The following is a 21,646-nucleotide window of genomic DNA, read 5'->3' as shown; positions in this document are numbered from 1 at the left end:
GATGCTTGTACAAAGGTTCCAGGTTTGCACAGAGTTTCCTGCATGCTGCCCTCTCCTTCTCTCAGGGAACATGCTGGGAACTGCAGCTGCCAGGAACCCTCTAACTTCCTCTCCTTCCTCCCAGCAGTGTCTTCTATGTATAAGCTGGGCTCTGCCGAGTCCAGTGGCTTCTAGAAGCGCTGCAGTCCATTTCTGTGCGGGGGATAGAAAATTCTGCTTGCACATTAATTTCTGCAAAATTCTGCATTGCACAGTAGTGCAGAATTCCCCTGGGAGTAAAATTTTACACAGGATCATAGGGCAAACTACATCACCTCAGAACATCATAGATCCCTGGCAAGGAGAAAACAATCTCTTTGCACATGAGTAATTAAAGCTCAAAGTAAGTTTCTCTGTTTGGAAACAAGAAGGCTAACTCTGCTCTCAGACCAGGATAAATCAGGAGTATCTCATTTATATGAAAGGAGTTGCACCAGTTGGTAAGCAACAGCAGAATCAGGTCCACGGCATCTACCACAAATAAGCTCTCATTCTCCCTTTGCCCATCTGATGAGAGTCCGGGGATACAAGAAGGGAAGAGGGCAAGTTGTGTTAGTTGCAGGATAAGCATCAATCAAGAGAAACAGGATAAAATTAGGAGCTGACACTGGGGAGAGCAGATGAGAAAGGGATGGAGAGAGGAGGTGTGCTAAAGAAATGAATGAAACAGGTGTCCAGCAAGTTTGAAATGTCAGATGTTGCTGAAAGGGGTTTGGAGGACAGGACTGCAAGAAGATGCTAAGTTGTTGTGGATGGGCCTGTTTAGAGCACATAACTAGATGGGTAGTAATTAGTCTTTTGTGAGTAGAGGTTAAGGATATTACTCCAAAAGGTTGATCTATTAGCCAGTGAACTGGGCCTCCACCAATGTCTTTGCGCATGAGGGCTGCATCTCAGCCATGTAAGAGCAAAGAGACGTTTGGCTAACATGAGAAATTACCACCTACTGACTTCAGTGGTGTATAATTGGTGTAAAAGACTGGAGAACCAGTTCCAGTAAAGATAACCACTAGACAGGCGGACCTTGGAAGCTAATAGTCACCTCTGGGACACCAAAAAGGCAAAAAGGACAGATTACTATAGATAAGTAATATCTGGAAGGCCAGCACTTTGATTTTGTTTGATTTACAATTACAACAAATGTTAAAATGAAGTGGTGGTGTAGCCGTGATGGTCCCAGGATATTAGAGAGACAAGGTGGGAGAGGTAACATCTTTTATTGGACAGAAGTTGGTCCAATAAAATATATTACCTCATCCACCTTGCCATGCTAAAATAAAGACTGTTTCTAAACTGTTTTATTATTTAAGTGTTTTAAACAGCCAAGTGTGCATGCAGTGTGATCAAGAGGAAATGAGGCAAACACAGACACATTGAGGCGAATGTGACATGCAGGTAGGAACTGCTGCTTATATCATTATTAGATGTAAAGTACTCTGGAGGATCAGTAGTAGAGAAAGCAATTCACTGTACCCCTTTTGAACTTCGACACAGCCAGATTTGAGAGTGTGTGGAATGTCCTCCTACGAAACATTTGCTGAAATCCCACATTGTCTGGAAAAATCTAATGCTTTGAAAACTAGGGTTTTATGAAATCCTGCTACAGCAAGTGCCCTCCTCAGCCATAAACAGACCTCCAGGCTAAGAATCAGGGCCAGCTCCAGGCCACAGTGCGCCAAGTGCGTGCTTGGGGCGGCATGCGGCAGGGGGCGCTCTGCTACTTGCCGGGAGGGCGGCAGGCAGCTCCGGTGGAGCTCCCACAGGCGTGCCTGCAGAGGGTCCGCTGGTCCCGCGGCTCCGGTGGAGCATCCACAGGCACGACTGCGGGAGGTCCACCAGAGCCGTGGGACTGGCGAGCAGCAGAGCACCCCCCGCGGCGTGCCGCCGTGCTTGGGGCGGCAAAATTGCTAGAGCCAGCCCTGCTAAGAATTATTATGTATACAAGCAATAGCTGGCCGGTGACCTCAACTGTGCTTATGGTGGCGAGTTAGCAAGACCACAGTTACAGTTATATCAGAATTTTCAGTTCAGTAGGATTCATTAACCTCTAAATCAATGGCACCTATACAATTTTCTATGGAAGTAAACATGGCATGAGAATGTTGTTGCCTGTTTGAATTTTCAGTAACGATACACAATATGTATCTAACAAATTCTTAAAATATTCATATATACATTTACAGCATCAACAACAAAAATAGAAAAATGTTAAAATGACATCTACCATAATTTAGCTTTGGGCTGCATTTTTGCTTAAAATTTCCAGTTCTGTGGGTCCCTCACAAAAATAAATTGAAATAAATAGAAAAAAACCTTTTCCTAATATCTTAAATTATTCTGTAAAACAGGAAATAATGCAAAAAATAACTTTTCATTTACAGTTTGATATTAAAATACTTAAGAACTATACAATGTTACCTGAAATAATCAATAGTGGGTTTAAAGAATGAAAAACACTGCAAACAAAATAATCATGGGTTTTTTCCTTTGAGGGGGTGGGGGTGTCTCCTTTAAGTGAATGTATATCTGGCCAAAAATGCCAGACTGGAACCTGGAGACCTTTATTTCTCCACAGAACAGGTAGAGTATAGGCAGCAGCACACTGACCTCTCTCTCATTGCCTTATCAATACGCCATAACCATTTTAATCATTCCAAAAGCTTTAGTTTTAAAAACACTTGGCAGAAACTTCAATAATGACAGGAAAGCTACTCAGCCTCATACAGATCTGAATCTGCAAGATGTAAGCATCTTCCACAGTGACTTAAAAATTCACTGGAAAGATATTGTCTTTAAATTTCTCATGTGCTATCCAGATAAAGTGTACCTAATTTGGGCTCTTCTAATCCAGTGTATATCAAGATTCAATCCTATACAACAAGATAAATGAAAATATTGCTTATAAGAGCCTCCAACTGAAGCACAGCTAGTGATAAATAGCAAAGGGTAATTTACAAACAATGCACAAGCATGCTATTCAAATATACATGCAAGACTTACAAAAGCTCCAGAAAAATGCCACCTTCTGCAAAATAATCCAGTCTCAATAAGTACTCTGATCTACAGGAGTTTTTTCCCCCTAGTTTTCAGGAGTCCGCTCTTCTTAGGTGATTTGTTTGGAGCAACATCACAGATCTTCCCTCCACTTTGTTTGTCTGCGGGATTGTTCTACACTCTGATCGTTTTGTAAGTCTGAGGATGTGCACTAGAACATTAACTTGACTAATATAATAATTAAGAACTATCCTAGAAGCAGAAGTAACAGCAGCAGCTATTCCCGAGAGTGTATCAAAGCTCTTTACAAGAATCCCAATTTTTTTTTTTTCAAATTACATTTAGCAATGGACACTCCTTTCCAGATTTCCTCTTCAGATACATTCAGCCTGGGAAAGTCAGTTTTTGTGGTTCAGCTGTACACATCACTTAATGTGAAAATTTGTAGAGGTCTTTTCTGAGATCGTTCATCTTTGCACTGGCTGTTAGTGATGTTATAATAAAGGCCAGGTCCAGACTAGAGCTTTAAATCATTTAAACAGCTTTAAATCGATTTAAAGCTGTAACCGTCCACACTACAGAGTACAGAAAATCGATTTTAAGGGGCCCTAAAATCGATTTCTGTACTCCAGCTAAACGAGATCTACATACTATCCAAAGAAGAGTTTGATTACAAACAGAGTTGATGAACTTCGAAAACCAATTAAAAAATCCAAACACCATTTTATTAATTTATTTACACACCACGTTTTATTGAAATAACACATGCTTACCTTAATCAGCTGTGAAAAATTAATGTAAGTGCAGTGTGAACGCTTGAAGTATTTCCTTACCTCAGGCAGGCTAGTTGTATTAATCTGTCCTTCTGTCTAGGATATCTACATCAAGGAATGGGCTAGAAAGACAAAGCAATTCTAAAAGATATGCTCTAGCCCAGACAGAAGCTTTGGACTTGATACAGGAATCACTGGGTGAAATCTCTGGCCTGCACGCTGCAGGAGATCAGACTAGATGATCACAATGGCCCTTTCTGGCCTTAACATGTATGCAAACGGATGCTGCAATAGTCACAGCAAATTGTAATTACATTCATCAAAACAGCCTATGACATTTTGTTCAGAACAAATAAAATGCCTGTTTATTAATACTTAAGTATAAATTAACAATAGGCCAGATCCTCAGCTGGTGCTACTGGAAGGAACTACTTCTTCACTGATTCCCCAGACCTGGACTTGATAAGCGAACTAGATATTTGGTTGTAGGAACAAGTACATTTCCTGAACAGGTGAGCATTTAGCACCTGATCTACCACTGACCATCAGAGTTTGAGTTTATATTCAAACAGCAGGGTTTGATTCTGTTCTGGCTTATTCAACAATATATCTGGAGCAATTCCTTTTGAAGTCAATGGAGTTAAACAAGTGGAGAAGAGAAGAGTCAAGCACCCAGTGTCCATATTTGTCATAGATACATCTCCAGATTTCAGACATCCTAGAAACAGAAAGTCTCAATGTATCCATAAAGGAAAATTAAAGCAGCCAGAGGAGTGAATGAAACCAGAGACAGTGGCAGTTGGTTACAGCTAGAGAGGGTTGAGGGGAAGTGAGGGGACAACACATACAAAAGAAAGAGGAAGACTGCAGAATCTGAACTTGCCTGCAGGAATGTGTGACCTACAGCTTATCCTATTTATGTTTTGCTCAGGGGAGTCACTGGAGGCAAGTTTCCAACAAAATTTCTTTAGAATCAAATCGATCCTCTACTTCAAAACAAAACCAGACAAACCTGGGCACTTGTCCCCAGTATAAAGTCTGCTATGGAAAAGATTCACATATTGAAGGACATAAGGCAGCACGGTTGCTAATTGATTTTGCAGCTAGGCCTCTGCCTAGCAGATTGCTTTGCAAGATACCACATTGCCACAGATAACCCAAAGGAAGTGTCATATAAAGTAAAACCTCCTAGAACTGTAGTGGCTGTTTGTCAGCTTTGTGTGATGAGCTCACAACTGCTGAATCAATTGATGTCGGAAGGGCTAACGTTTACTGATTCCAACGGCGAGGGCAGGGGAGGGGGAACCAAAATGTACCCAGCACCTGTAGATAAGAAAAAAGGGCGACATGAACATTTCAGTGTGACAGTTTTTCTTCAGCTTCTCTGCTATTATCAGCAAACTGTGTTCTGATAAAATGTTTGACATACTTATTCCCTCCTTGATAGATCTGGCAGCATTTGACAGATCTTACATCTGTACAAAAAAGTCAAAACAGAATTCTAGGCAATTCCTGAGGACAGATGAAGCACTGCAGTTTTGTATCAAAATGCACAACATACCAAAGCTTTTCAACAGTGTCAATTGCTGTATAAGCCAATTTCACAATGGATGATTTTTTGAAGAGCCTAAATTAAATAATAATGGCAGGTTAGGGCCCAATTCTGATCTTTCTTACACCAGTGTAAACAGGCTAGATTCTCCAGATCAGATGAGGTGCATTCAGCATAAGTTTGGAGAGGCTGGCCAAAGTGGCTTGAATTCTGATCCCACTTACATGGGGGTAAGTCCAGTTCAAGAGAGTCACTCCAGATTTTTCACAAGCATAGGGAAAGTACATAATCAGGCCTACTATGTCTGAACAATGGAGAACAGCAGTGAGGTCCAAGCCTACTGGTATCTACCTACAATGCAGGGAATAACTAGAGAACAAGTGTCTTGAGAGCGAGTACAACATGGCCCCCATTATGGTTGTACTACAGACAAACAGAGAGATCAAGTGACTTGCCCGAGAAGCCTGCCACAAAGCAGGGAATTGAACATGGGTCCCAAGTCCCCCACTAGTGCCCCCACCACAGGGCTGTATTTCCTCTCATGTCCTCGCTCTACATATTGCTGTGAGTTAAGACGGCAATTAGTCTCAGCAACACAACAAAATTACAATGCACAATGAAACATCCAGGAAACCTCATTATGCTGTACTATTCACTAAGATAGTTCTGAAAAGCTGGATGTGACTATGAGGAAGGAGAGTTAAGTGCTTCAGCTGCAGTAGCTGGATTTTCAGAGTCATAATTATCCCTATTACTGCCTTTTACTTCCAAAAAAAAACGACACCCCTGAGGCGCTGTGACCATGTCTCATGCCCCATCTCTTTTTGCTAAGTGCTTCTTTTGGATGCACACTTTTGGAACACCCTCCCATTTCTTGTGCATCAAGGGCCTCCTCTCCCCTTCTGATCTCCTTTTCTTGTGAAGATGCTACTGTTCTGCTCTTGCCTCACCTACTAAGGACTCTGCACCTTCCCGTGCCTCAACTGTTGTCCTAAATACTGTGTGTGTTTGTATTACACTGGGCCGGGACCTGGTTTGGATGTATCATATAGAGTGATCAGTATACTTGCTGCAGCATATAAATAATAAAATGGTAAACTTAATGGGTCCTACGTATATTTGAGGCTTAAATGGTGCCTAGGTCTCAAGTAAACTCTGCACACAGGAATGAATTTTACTCACCAAACATCCTTTCTCATCAGGTGGCAAAAGAGGACAGAAGTGACAAGAGATATGCTAGGAGCGTTAATAAACACAGCTGGTGAGGGGACAGTAGATGGGGAGGACTCTGAGTTACTACAGAGAATTATTTCCCAAGTGTCTGACTAGTGGGTCTTGCCCACATGCTCAGGGTCTATCTAATCCCCATATTTGGAGCAGGAATTTTCCTCCGGGTCAGATTGGTAGAGACCTTGGGGAGGTTTGCCTTCCTCTGTAGCACAGAGCATAGGTCACTTGCAGGTTTAAACTAGGGTAAATGGTGGATTCTCTGTAACTTGAAATCTTTAAATCATGATTTGAGGACTTCAGTAACTCAGCCACAGTTTAGGGGTTTATTATAGGAGTGGAGTGGTGAGGTTCTGTGGCCTGCAATGTGCAGGAGGTCAGACTAGATGATGATGGTCCCTTCTGACTTTAAAGTCTATGAGTCTATTAATCAGGGAAATTCTTGTCTTGATGAAGCACAGTAATGAATCATATTCCAGATTTTACCAGCTCTCTGAAACTGGCTCAGCTGGATTCAAGGATTAATAAGCGGCGGCTGCAAAGACCTAGTTTTTTAAGGGGAAATGTTATTGGCTCCTGGCAGTATCATTCAAAAAAAGGGAAGATCTGCTGATGCACAAATACAATATAACCAGCAAAATTAAAACAAAGTGCTACAAAATAGGGCGTTTTACCATAACCTTCAACTATTCATAACACAGGAACTAGGGACCACGAAGTGAAATGAATAGGCAGCAGGTTTAAAACAAACAAACGGAAATATTTTTTCACACAAGGCACAGCCAACCTGTGGAACTCCTTGCCAGAGGATGTTGTGAAGGCCAAGACTATAACAGGGTTCAAAAAAGAACTAGACAAATTTATGGAGGATATGTCCGTCAATGGCTATTAGCCAGGATGGACAGGGATGGTGTCCCTAGACTGTTCGCCAGAAGCTGGGAATGAGCAACAGGGAAAGGATCACTTGATGATTACCTGTTCTGTTCATTCCCTCTGGGGCACTAGGCATTGGCCACTGTCAGAAGACAGGATACTGGGCTAGATGGACCTTGGTCTGACCCAGTATGGCCGTTCTTATGTCCTACACTTTGTCTGTATTTCCTGATTACGCCAATGGCTCTTTACCCACCACATGGAAAAGATTGGTCATGAGAAGGCATGGGATTAATCCATCACTTTAATTAAAGTCTGTGGATTTAGAGCTCTGGGATAGGAAGCAGATTGCTCATTAAGACAATATGAGTCAGTCCCGATGTTGCTAATGAACAAGATGGATATGCAGGTCCAAATTTCAGTTAAAACAGATGCTTCTAGTTAATAAAATTGTACCCAGATAATATGAAACCACTTTATTTACTTCCCTCTCTCTCAAGGGAAATGCATGTCCAACTTCTCCTGGATGATGAAATAAAATACAAATGCTTTTACCTTAAAATAAAGGAGAGGGTACAATGATCAGTGGGGTGCTTTAGGACCATGGCACATGGGATAGAAACCCAGAGACTTATGGCAAGTTCACATGAACAATGCTCAAAACTGAAAAAAGATTTTAATCTAGCCTGCAAGTTGCTATGCCAAGGCTCGGTTCCTTCCAATATATAAAAGGCAGAGAGTTATAAACTCCTTAAAATTGAACACAAAGAAAACGGAAAGGACGTTCTTGGGCTGACACACGTGAGCACATTTCACCTCTCACTGGCAACAACTGCGGTAAGAAGAGAGGGGAATGGATCTATCAGGAGCATTACTAAACCTTTCTAGAACAAAAGAAAAGCCCAGTGAACCATCTAATCAAATATCCTGCCAATGCTGAATTCTTCAGGGGAAGCTCCACTCGACACACACTAGTGTAAATAACTGTGCATTAAAACATGAGAGAAATACCTTCCTGACCCCAAGCTGGTAACCAATCTGCACTCTGACGCGTGAGCACTGATGTTTATAAAAGTCATTATATGAGCTAATCATGAATCTAACTTGGATCAGCAGCAATGTACTTCACTGATCCTATAACCTTCCCTCCTAACATTTTACTGTTACTTAAGAGCCAAAAAGGTGCTCAGCCCTTGAGAGAGAGAGAGAGAGACACACACACACACACACACCCCAATGTATAAGATATGGTAAATTATTATTTTATTTGTATTACAGTAGAACCTTTAGGCCCCATTGTGTTGCACATATATATGGAAAGAGATAGTTTAACCACAAAACATCTGTAACAAAGGTTACAGATGCCATTACCAACAGACACTGGCTCTTCTTAGCCAGCCTAGGCTTCTTTCCTAACAGGAAAATAAGCCTGTGATGAAATATTATCTTCAACCCAAATTTAATGGAGCTTTTCCCTTCACACAGACAAATTTCATGCGATAATTAGTTCTTGATGAACAATTAGGAATGACAATGTAAGGACATGCAGGACCCTGAGTACATTTGGAATTGGAGAGGGACATTAATGCAAGCTGTTCTTCTCCATACTGAGTGGGATGGCAGATTAAAAGCAACATCAGTCAGGAATGATGAGGAAACAGAAAGAAAGTGCTGATATGTCCAGAAAAAAAAACTTTATATCAGACAATCCTTAACTATGGGTTTATATCTTCTGTGCAGCATCACCATAGCAGCACCCACGGCTGCATCCACATCCTTTCCATAGATCACAGGAAATGGAAAAATTTTCTCCACTTCTTGCTTTAGCACCTCATTCCTGGAAAGGGCACTTCCACTTCCCAGAATTCTCTTCACTTCTGCCTCTTTCAGGTGTTGAAATGGCAACATGGAATGCAGATTCTGAATGATCCCATGGCACAAAGCTCTGGTTACGTGACCCAGAGAGAGATCAGAAGCAGTGATACTAGTCACTGAAGCAAGTTGCTCAGGCATGTGCCTTTCTCCAAATACAGTTGGGCAGATTGAGAGTCTGGTATCATTTTGGGCCAAGGCTGCGTTGATCATTTGTGTATAGATATTGGACTCCAGAACGTCATACCCTGTCAAAAGGAAATGGTGTTACTAATTTTGTCAGCCTGGTGTCCCTTTCAGCTGTCAGAGATGAATGCTGGAGACTTAAAGTATGCTACTGATGCCGGGGGCTGTTTCAGTGGTGTATGCTGGCCCAATAGAACACTGTGTATTTGGCTTCTCCTGTCCCTAAGGAGATCACTTTTGCAGGAATACGAACCTCTTCATCCAAAGTATTTTGATCCAAGAAGTCTTTTCTCATTATAAACACTGCAGTTCTGGTAATGGAACAGTTTTCTCTGAAACATTAGCTATTGGCTCAATTTAAATGAAAAAGCAACAGTAAAGGTTATCTTGCATGTTTGGAAACCAACCAACTAGTGACTTTTTCTTAATAGGGGCAATCATATCCACCTTCTGTGCTGACAGTGCAAAGGTCACTCAAACATTGGTTGGAAGGATTTTAGAAGAATTTACTGTTGCACTGAGACAACTCAAGGGGAGGATATCAAAGAAGTTGTGACAACACATTTTAAAGCACTTTGGGGAAATGACGTGATTGTTTTGTATGATACTGCACTAAATCTGGCTCTTTAAAGTCCATTAAGCATTTAAAGTTCTGTGAAAACTGCAACTCAAGGCAATTAACATAATCAAGTCACTCTTTCTAGACTATGAACATGGAAATTAGTGATTTACTTCTGATTTATTGACCTATAATTTTCCTTTGAAAATGTTTCCTTCTGAAATGGAACCCACAAAGATATTCTCACAGTCAATCAAGTGCTTGAAACAAAAAAAACAAAAACAAAACCCAGACACAATCCAAATGCAGACTCCAGTTAGTGTTGTTCTCAGCGTGTCCCCTAATTGTTGTACGAAATTCTAGCACTACAGTGGGAACGAATCACATGCTATATGATTTTTGCTCAGATGACACACACTGTACAACCGTGGTTTTCAACCTTATTTCATTTGCAGACCCCTACATAATTCTGAATGGAGGTGCAGACCACAGGTTGAAAACCACTACTGTACAAGATGCGCTGCTTTGACTCAGTCCCTCATATCTTGCTGACCAACTCCCATATTAAGCCTTGTCTGTCCCAAAATACTTTACCCAACTCCGCCATCCAGCGTGCCAACATATCCACAAATGTTGCCAGTACATTTCCTCCGTTGAGTGATGCTGCCACTGCCAGATAGTTACCATCAAAATAAGGAAAATAGGCAACAGCTGACAAGGAATCTGGTGTCTCTGAAGGCTGGAATCCCAAGGGCATGGGGACTGTTAGCTGAGCAGAGGTGCTGATATTGAGAACTACAACGCAAGAAAGAAAAAGATTTAATCTTTTAGCAAGCTACCCTGAAAGAGGAAAATAAGTTATCCACATACTGTGGTGTTGAGCACAATATAAATACTGGGCTAGGAACAACAGTCAGGCAAAAGAGTGCTATGGTATTAATGGAAAAACTTTATTAGTCCTTTCATAGACTAGAAAATGGCACTCAGACCTGTTGAAAGGTCTTACAATAGAACCTCAGAGTTACAAACAGCAGAGTTACAAACTGACCAGGTAACCACGTTTCATTTCGAACCAGAAGTACACAATCAGGCAGCAGCAGAGACAAGAGTACAGTACTGTGCTAAACCTGAACTACTAAAACAAAATAAAGGCAAAGTTAAAAAAAAAAAGATTTCTCAAGGCAAGGAACCTGTTTCTGTGCATGTTTCATTCAAATTAAGATGGTTAAAAGCATCATTTTTCTTCTGCAGAGTAAAGTATCAAAGCTGTATTAAGTCAATGTTCAGTCATAAACTTTTGAAAGAACAACCATGTTTCATTCAGTTATGAACAACCTCCATTCCTGAAGTGTTCGTAACAATTGTAGTTGTTGTGTCCCAGCTGTATAATAATACCTGCATCAGTCCTCTCAGTCATACAAGAATAAACAGAGCACTGAAAATCTCCCAGAGCAATTCCCACTTCCGTTCCCTTTGGTATTCCATGCCAGTCATGGGGCATCCTTCCTGCAATGTCACCAGGGTCACCCACTTCAGGAAGCAAGTCAAGGGGAAAGCCAGATTCTCCCAAACTGCAACCAAAACAAAATTTTATTATATACATACACACACACACACAGATGAATTAGTCAATACTACAGCATGCAACCTGGCTATGTGAACATCACTGAGGTCACAAGCTGACCTGACCACGTGCTTGTGGCTGCTGGGTTTACAGAATCTTTTGCCCACTTAATTAGCTCTGCCTTCGACAAGTTCAGACTTCCAGTTCCATTGGCTGTGTTGGCTAAAAACTAAAACAGTTTTGTACAGAATAGCAAATAAATCCACCTACATTTATTCTTGATTTGATCTAGCAGGGATCACGTGTTCAAACCACCAAAATTACATAGCCAAGCAGTATGATAAGGGACAATCAAAAGAACAGACATAACCAATTTTCAAGTGCCAAAGAACACTGGCTCCCAGGAAACTCTCATGCAGAGGGTTAGCAGGTCAAAAACAAATGAGAAAATGTTAGAATATATATGGAGATATACTTATCTGATAGAACTGGAAGGGTCATTTAGTCCAGCCCCCTGCCTTCACTAGCAGGACCAAGTACTGATTTTTGCCCCAGATCCCTAAGTGGCCCCCAAAAGGATTGAACTCACAACCCTGGGTTTAACAGGCCAATGCTCAAACCACTAAGCTATTCCTCTTCCTCCCCCAATGTTAGCTACAACAAGCTTCTTAAACAAACAAACTTCAATGTGAGTACAGGCTACTTCACTACAACCACTACTTCAAGTCAGAAAAAGCTCAGTGAGACAAATCCAAGCTTCTGTTACCCTTTCGATGGGCTAGAAAGTATTTTACCTTCACTGTTAGAAGATCTTTTCACCCTGGAGTCGTGGCCCAAACTGATCCCTGAAATGTATAGGGCCCCGGACTCCACTCCCTGAAAGAGCAAGTCATTTAAAAAAAAAGAATAAAACTGAGGTCTCATCAAATGCCCAGTAGCCTGACACCTTTTAAATGACACTGTAAGTGAATTTTAATGTTTATGAAAGAGCTCAGCTGAAGGCACTGAAGAGTGAAATTCTCTTTAACCAGCATGTAACTATAGCATGGACAGCTGACCCACTCTGTCCCACCACTGTACCTCATCCATGCCCTAGAGAGAACCCTGGCAGGAAGGAAGCAAATAATTCAGTATCCATGGCCTCTTTGGTGAGTCAGCCAATAATGCCTTCTCTTAGGGTTTCTAAAAATGATAATGCCAGTGACAGCCAACAGTGATGAGGTTTTATGTGATGTACCTGCCCACCACAAACTGGAGTGAGTCACACAGACTCATTCAGCAAAGGGCCAAACAACCATTAGAGGGAGCATCTTTCAATCACCCCCTGCCTGGGCTGTCGTCATAGTAATGGTCTACAGGAGTATTCACACCATCCGGGACAGACAATAAATAAAATCCACTGAATGACTGTCACTTACATCTCAGTATTCCAGCTTTTACTTCTGCAATTAAAATATCCCCAGCTGGCAGCATTCTGGATGGACATCAATGGCCTTTCCAGGTCACACAACATGGCAACCACGTAGTCGTGGATGGTACCAGCTGCATCATAAGGCTTCAGGAAATCTGGGCTATTTAACAACAACAAAACAACAGCTGCTTTGTTAAACATCCACATGCTAACAGTTTCCATTTGTAGTTGATACTCAGGACAAAACTGGAAATACATGACAAAAGAAACCATCTGGAAACATATGTTAATTAACTGAATGAGAGAAATCCTTAGAAAACAAGAGCTCCACTAGAGCTGGTTAGGAAACCCTTTTTCTCCCCACAAAAAAAAGCAACACTACAAAAATTGTTTTTATCAAAAACTTTTTTATAGAAAAACCAAAAATCTGAATTAAGGGGAAAAAATCATTTTTGGCAACTCAAAAATTTGATAGAAATTAGACATTTCCCTGCAAAAATTTGTTTTGATATTAACAAGGAATGCTTTTTTTTTTTTTTTTTTTTTTTGATAAAAAACCTTTCAAGAAAAAATTCAACTAACCCTACTGTCTACCTCCAACACTGCAGTTACTTCATTAGCACCTGGTTCGGAGGCCAATAATACAATTAGATCTTTTCCAAACATTCTGAATAGGCTACTTGAGTTTTACTGTAAGAGTGATTTAACAGTGAGTGACTGAGGGAAAACAAAAAGGCTGCTTATTGAAGAAAAATTGAAAAAAAAGTGTGTCTAATGTTCTTCAGTGAATTGTTACTTTGCAATAAAACTTCATTACACCGTTGCAGAGGAGTATTACTGAATTCCTAGCTGTGTAGAAAAGGAAATAAATAGTGCCACAAAAGTCAAATGATGCAGCGCAATATTAAGTAAAGACAATAACGAGTAACTCCTAAGGCTCCTTAATATTAGTAAAGTATTACATTGACTCTGTCCCATCAGTAACTGCACCTTTATAAAAGACAAGATGTCTCTGGAGTGACAGAAGCACTTTAGAAACACAGAGTCTCACAATCAAAATTGCACAGAACCAACTATAAATAAGGACTGCCTCAGTGATCAAGTCCTAGTTTTTCCATGAAAATGGATTTATGATGTGTTACTATGCACATTACTCACTCCTACAGGGAGATGGGGGAAACAGTTTTAATACACAGGTTCTTTGTGGCAAAGTACACAGCTGCACAGCCTGTTATAAAGAGAGAAACAGCAGCATACTTGCACAGAGATGTCCTGCTCTCAGCTTTGAGCATCTGAAAAAAATCTTAATTCCATCCAGTTGAATTAGGGTGCTCAATATATGCGTTAAAGCATAAGTTCCAAGGATGAAAATAACAGTATAAAAATGAGTGTGCAGAGATCAACCGTGTTCCAGATACCACCTAAACAAACTTCAGGAGGAATACAAGATCAAAAGAGTCTTTTATTCCTTTTAGCAAAACTGAACTCCTACTTGATGTGGAAGACGGTGACACTTTGGGAAATGTAATAGCTTATTCAAGCTGAAATGGTTTCAGAATCTACGCAAAGGTTTTGTGGATTCCACACCCTGCTATGGCTAAAGGCAAGCTGTAAATTAAAAACTGCATCCCATGCAAAGCATATGACAACCCAGCAGATTATGTATAAAACCTCATCAGAAGCATGGTAGGACTGCTTAGTGCCTAAGAGGGAGGGGAACAGCACCTAATGTAGGGCCCAATTCTTTTAGCATGTTGCAGGAATTGGCCCAAAGCAACTCCCAACATATTTTAGATTTTCATAAGTATAGGGTTCAAACTATATTAACTGATAATGTTTCCGTTCACGTATAACCAGAGGTGTTTCTTTTCAAGTGTTCTGTGGTATTTTTTTATTAGAAGGATGAGAGAATATCACAAACTCAGTTGTATATGGGTTAATGTTTAATACTTCCATTTGAAATGATCTTCAGCCATTTAAATTAATATTATGATTAAAGGGAAGTTCTACTTCATCTCACAAGTCTCCTCCTGCTGGTGCATTATGATGGATAGGAAGAAGTATACAGCTGTGGACCCTGAACCGGTATTAGCCTTCTACAACACTGACTGTGGCTTAAATTCCAGCCAAGAAACTGCTAATGAAACAGAAAATCTAATGAATATAGCTGAAGTTTACAGGCTTCTACCTCTTCTTCAAATACCAGTAGATTGTGGCACATCCAAATCCTGTAGCCAAGCTGAGATGTGACTGTGGCTGAGGAAGAGAAGAGAGGAAACTGCTGCTGCAGCGGCCATCTTGCCATGTAATCAGATGACTGACTTCTCCAGGCTGAAAGGTGTGACCAGTTCCACTCTTGGTCCATTTGCAACCTGAAATCAGCAGTATTTGAGAAGCACTGCATAATTAACTGCAGTTGGTCTTGCACCTTTCAACTCTGTGACTCAAATTATTCTACAGAAACACATTTAACACTTCAAAAAATATGCTGGTACTGACTATAGTCAAACTAACCAATCATGTTTTCCAGCCCTGAATAATCTGCCATAAAACCAGTTACCCTGAGATGAAGGAAAAAACATGCTGTCCGTAGGCTTTAGCTCTGTCCTCCTAGTGATCATAATATCCATACGAACAGGCACAGGTAATGATCGAGATAAGACAGAATGTCACATCTTAAACTGAGCATGACCCACCAAAAACGTGCAGCACCCTGAGAAGTGGGGGGAAAAGGTCTGTTAGAACTGCATGCAAATGCTACATGTTTTAATGTGGCTAAATGTAGAACATCTAGGAACAAAGAATGTAGGTGTGCTTACAAGAGGGGGGTGACTCTATCCTGGGAAGTAGTGCATATGAGCTCCCAGTTCAATGTGGTGCCAAAAGGGCTAATTTGACAGGTTTCAGAGTAGCAGCCGTGTTAGTCTGTATCCGCAAAAGAACAGGAGTACTTGTGGCACCCTAGAGACTAATGCTCAAATAAATTTGTTAGTCTCTAAGGTGCCATAAGTACTCCTGTTCTTTTTAAAATGGCTAATGCAATCCTTGAATAAAGAGGGGAATCTTGAGTAGGAGCAGAGAGGTTATTTTACGTCAGTATTTGGCACTGGTACGACTGCTGCTGGAATACCGAGTCCAGTTCTGGTGTCCACAAGTTAAGAAGAATGTTAATAAATTGGAGAGGGTTCAGAAGACAGCCACAAAAACAAATTAAAGGAGTACAAAAAAGAAAATGTCATAGTGAGACACTCAAGGAGTCTACACAGCTTAACAACGAGAGAGTTCAGGAGGGATTTGATTACAGTCTACAGGAATGAGGAACAAATATTTGATAATGGACTCTTCAGTCTAGCAGAGAAAGATATAAGATGACAATCCAATGGGTGAAAGTTGCAGCTAGAAAAATTTGGACTGGAAATCAGGTGTAATTTATTTATTTTTAAAACAATGAGAGTAATTACCATTAGAACAACTTAACAAGTGTCATAGTGGAGTCTCCATCACGGACAATTTTAACAAGATTGGAAGTTTTTGTAAAAGATATGCTCTAGGTATTATTTTGCAAAAGTCGAATGGCCTGTGTTATGCAGGAGGTCAGACTAGATGATCACAATAATCCCTTCTGCCCTGGAAACCATCAATCACTTGAGCCCAAATTTTAAGACTGTGACTTGGATTTGTCATTTTCTAGCCTAGAAATATCTATACTAACTCTAACATGGGGCTCAATTTCATACGACAGATAGCTCATGATTATGTCTATTTTTTAATACAAAGTGCCACTTATATTATTGCTTGATAAATCCAGACGTAACTATCTACAGCGACATGTAATCGCCAAGCAGTAAAGAGTATATGGCATCCTAGCGCTCTAACATAACCTCATAGAACATCCTAGTTCTGTAACACAGCCTCATAGAAAAGGTGGACTGCTTCATTAGGCTTTATATTGATTCAATATTATTTTTAGCTTCATTGCCATGTACTCCCTATTCTGTTCCTTTTAAATACAAAAGGTAGGATTCTGTGCTGTGCTTCTAAATCACCTTTGCACCCTCACAATCCTAGGCCACCTGGAGGGGCCAGTCTAAATTATGCCAGCCACCCAGAATCTCGACACTGCATGCTGATGTTCCACTTCTGTGCCCTCAGCCCCATCCCAGTGTGTTCCCTACACTGAGCCTTGTGAAGGAGTCCTAAGAAGGCAGCCTTACAGCTGCCTTCCACAGTTCCTGTGCTGGGGAAATCATCCCCTAGCCAGATAGAGGGCTTTTATGGACCCTTTACACTGCTCCAGCCCTTTTCCATAGCATAAAGAAGCCACAGTGGGAGTGAGGCTCTCACCCATAGAAGTTAAGCCACACTGGCAGAGAGGGAACTTATACCAAGCACAGCAAAAGGCATCATTCTACGATGACCAGTGTCTCCACTAGCCTGAATTGAAACTTTGATACAGCTCCTGAACTTCACTCTCACCCAGAGCAACTTTAAACAAAATGTAAAAAAGTTACAGTATTATGTGAGGCGTCCAAAGTCCATTTCTATCTTATTTCCTTTGATACTCGTTCCTTTAAGTCTATTTCAAGTGTATTTTCACTTCATCTATTTTTCTAGTTTTAAAATTGATTCTAAGAACTATTACTAACCACAAAGCTAACCCTAAAGGATGCCATTAAAATGTAATTTGCAATATAGAGTATGCGGTTTCACTTAATCCACTCAAAGTAGTGACAGCAAACAAACATTCTCTTTCATTTTGTTGAATACAGAAATTTAAAACAAAAAGTGGCACGTGGCTTTCTGAAATGAAATATTAAGCATCTCTACATGAAAATTGATGCGGCTGATGGAGTAATGAGGTTTTGTTATGCAGCACTCATGGGACAGCTAGAAAGAAGGCAATAGACCCATTAATCCATCAGCCTTTGGATATACTTCTTGGTGATGGTTTTAGTATTTAAAATAAAATCACAGTGGTGAATAGTTCAGGATCTCTTAAAGCAATTGAGATCCTGCCATTATCTGACAGACAATGAACAGTACTTTTGGAAAATCAGTTATGGTCTACAGCAAATCTCTGCTTCAACTAGGGAGTTCAACATTAAGCAATAATAAAAATATTAAATAATAATAGCTATAGGAGTGCACTGTGAGTTAGAGAGAAAATAAAGACATGGAACCAGATTCTGAAATCTGGAGTAATGCCCCGACCTCAATGGATTTACACCAGTATAGCTGAGAAAAATCTATATGATAATCCCTGCCCTACAGAGTTTACAATCTAAAACCCCAATCTTGTAAACAAATGCATGCAGCTACATATTTACTTGAGTATTTGCAGAATTGTGGCCTATGTGAATAAGTCACAGAGGTCGATTTGGTTGCTTGTGACTTGGATGCTAATCCTACAACTACTTACACATGCAGAATTGCATTTCCATTTCCCAGATACTCAGAGTCAACAGCAATAAGAGTATTGTGCATCTGTTATCTATGGCTTATCAGAAAACCATTTCATTTAACGTTTTTGGCTTTTTTAAAAACATCTGACGTCAATTCAAATATTATACTTATTAAATTTTGCTCCTCGTATTTTGCATTCAAACTGGAATCTTTAAAAACAACATTCCAGAGCAGAGCGGTATGGATAATGCTATGTATATTTCCATAGAGTGTAAGGCTATCTAACTTTTCATAACAAGACAGACTCAGTAACCTCTCTACTGAAGAGGAATTACTGACAGGTATTCAGACAACTCACTGGGCAACAACTATTAAAATGGCTCACATGGGGAATAGGATAAAGAGTACCGTGTGTTCCATAAGCACAAGTCATTTGGTAACAAACCGAGGACAATTGATAGATAACACTAAAGGCCCAATTCCCTTCTGAATCCCAATCCTGCAAAACCTTCCTCACGTGAATAGCCCTGTTGACTTCACTGGGACTACTCACTCACATCAGACCCTTAATTAGTATGTCAACAAAGAACATGGTTAAATGGAATGAGTGGTTGTAAATGACCATCTACTACATTTAAGAAGAAATGCATGTTTAACAGGACTTTTCCTGACCAGTATATTTCATAAATCATCAAGATGTTTTATGGCAGTTTTCTACAGATTATTCCAGAACTAAAAATGATTTCCAACATCAATAGATCCATCTTCCATGGCTTTCTGCCATTTAGCTTCTACACTACAATATTTATAGCAAACATGTCAAAAGATGGACATTACCTTGGTTTGTTTTCCAAAACACAACCCCATGCATTTGTCCTGAAATACCAATGCGACTAACCCTTTGAAGGTGCTCCTGGGGAAAAGCCACAAGGCATTCATTCAAGGCTTTTATTATTTTCTGGACATCTTGCTCCATCCTCTGCAACCATAAAATCAGCTATGAGGGTGCTGAGACATAATCTACTAGATTCATGTACAGAATTTACTTAAGCAGTGATACAGTAGCTAGAAGTGAACACCATCTATTATTTAGTTTAACAATAAACTGTTACTATAGCTGAATTACCGAGTTACTACTGCACAGTTCAAAGTTTCAGCACACACTAATTTAGATGATTTGTGGCTAAATATATGCTAGAAACTAAAGTTTAATTACCCACACACAAATACATATGAATTATTCTATTAACATATAACTTTGATTATATAAACAAAGATGATGTTCACCTGCTGTTATTAGTATTAGTATTACTGTAGTCCCTGCCTTTACTACTACAAAAGTCAAGGCCTAGCATCATAAGTTCATTAAGAGCATAGAGATGTACCCTCCATCTTTCTACCCTGGTTTTTGCCTGGTTGTATCAGTAGACACAATGGACCAAAAGCCCCTTAAGATGAAAGGATCTTGTTGCTTCTTTCTAACACACTATGCCCTACTTAAGCAGCACTCTGATGAAGTTAATGATTGTATCCCGAAGTAAAGTGCAAAATGGGTTAGGGCAATTTGCCTCTGTTCCCTGTGAAGCAGCATCACATACAAGATCAAGGTGCAGGGAAAAATCTATTTTAAGTTTTTTCTAAGGTTCTGATAAATATATAATCTAAGTATCTGGGCTTTCTACTGTTTTCTAGATTCTCAGGCAAAGTACATAACTTGGGTTTGGGCTGTAAATTCACTCGATTATGCTAGAGCCAAGTCCGCTACAGCAGCTAACTATGGTGCCATCTCAGAAATTGCTCAGCGCTATGTCTGTTTTGAAATGCCACAAATCATTAGGAAAAAAAGAATTCATTGCCTATAGTAGAGAGACAAGGTGAGTGGGGTAATATCTTATATTTTATTAAGTTGTCCAATAAATTACTCACCTTGTCTCGCAAATATCCTGGGACCAACACGGCTACCCCATCACTGCACACTGATTACAGGACAGCCAGAAACATCAATCAGCACTAAATCTGTCTTCATTTGACTTAACCATTTAGGTACCTAACCACTGATTTTTAAAAAACTGAACCTTCTAGAAACAGACTGTTTTACTCTTACTTGGCTTAGCTTTTTCCATACAACACAAGAGAAGTATTTTAAATTAGATTTCAGATATACAGACAGACACACATGCCACCACCGCAGCTTGGTTTGCCTCCTTTCCCTTCCCCCCACCACCCCAAAGAGCCAAGCAGCATCCTGCAAGTCATTAAAACAATGCTGATAAGTCATTGATGCTGACATGGCATGATGACACAAAGCTGTGTTGGTGAAACCCAATGCCTCTGTCTTGAGCTACCTTGCAATGCGACTGCTTATGTCTCACCTGTGCTCCAGCAGCCGGGCTATCAGCCTGTGCCTCCGTCTCCCTTGAACAGCTCTGGGTCACAATTTGCCCTTGCTCTGTCTCTATTACCAAGGCAGCCTTAACTGAGGTGGTGCCCAGATCTATGCCCAACACACACACAGTTCCAGGTGTGGTGCATGGACTCAGATCTATAGCTTGGTTATCAGCCATCATTTGTGTCGTCCTGTGGCGGATGCCACTTCTTGCGCCACTGGGGTGCGTTCAGTCCACCTGCTGCCCAAGTAAATGCCCAGCACACAGGCAGCAAATAGGGGTCCAGCGCAGAGACTCAGCCCTGCACCCTGGCTCCCACTCTCCAGCCCTGCTCCCTGGGGTGGCTCTTGGTTACTCGGCTCTCCATCGGCAGGGTGGCTCTACCTGAGAGGGGCCCAGGTCTCTGCCCCATTCACAGGCAGTGCCAAGGCACAGGTCCAGCTAGCTCTGGGCTCCCATGGCAGCCAAGGGCTGGAGGGCCTGGGGCAGCAGCAGCAGCTCCCTGAGGATTAAATCCAGCGCCAGACAGGCTTGAGCTGGGCCCTGGGCTGCGCTGACCCTTGAACTCCGAACCTCGGATCACAGCGGGAGGAAGCAGCTGCCCGAGCAGACCCAGGGTAGAGCTGGAGCCTCCATCTTGAGTGTGGCAAAGCGCCCGTCCGCGACCCACTTCTGACGCTTCCCAGGGCCCAATCCCCCCCTAAAAATATATCTCAAGAGTTTTAAACGAGACTTTAATTAAACCAAAAGGGAACCCCCCCCAGGGCGTCGCTAGCCCCAAAGCACCAGAGGCCACACCCAAGATG

At 41.0% G+C, this 21,646-nt stretch overlaps 1 protein-coding gene across 2 annotated transcripts; it reads right to left on the bottom strand.

Moving 5' to 3' along the window:
* Window positions 1-8,699: 8,699 nt before the first annotated feature.
* SHPK (sedoheptulokinase) lies at window positions 8,700-21,407 on the bottom strand. 2 transcript variants are annotated; one of them, XM_030536770.1, is made up of 7 exons: window positions 20,826-21,407; window positions 19,291-19,432; window positions 15,239-15,422; window positions 13,058-13,210; window positions 11,471-11,646; window positions 10,670-10,870; window positions 8,700-9,578 (listed from the first exon to the last, which is right to left on the bottom strand). In XM_030536770.1, exons 1-7 carry the CDS (start codon window positions 21,018-21,020, stop codon window positions 9,154-9,156), a joined length of 1,476 nt encoding a protein of 491 aa, XP_030392630.1. In that variant the 5' UTR covers window positions 21,021-21,407; the 3' UTR covers window positions 8,700-9,153. The 2 variants fall into 2 exon arrangements, with proteins under 2 accessions (XP_030392630.1, XP_030392631.1); XM_030536771.1 differs by having other exon boundaries at window positions 10,760-10,870.
* Between the last annotated feature and the right edge of the window lie 239 nt (window positions 21,408-21,646).

Source organism: Gopherus evgoodei, chromosome 17 (genome assembly GCF_007399415.2).
Source record: "Gopherus evgoodei ecotype Sinaloan lineage chromosome 17, rGopEvg1_v1.p, whole genome shotgun sequence".
NCBI lineage: Eukaryota > Metazoa > Chordata > Testudines > Testudinidae > Gopherus > Gopherus evgoodei.
The sequence above is the reverse complement of the archived record's forward strand: the minus strand, read 5'-3'. Positions and strand labels throughout refer to the sequence as shown.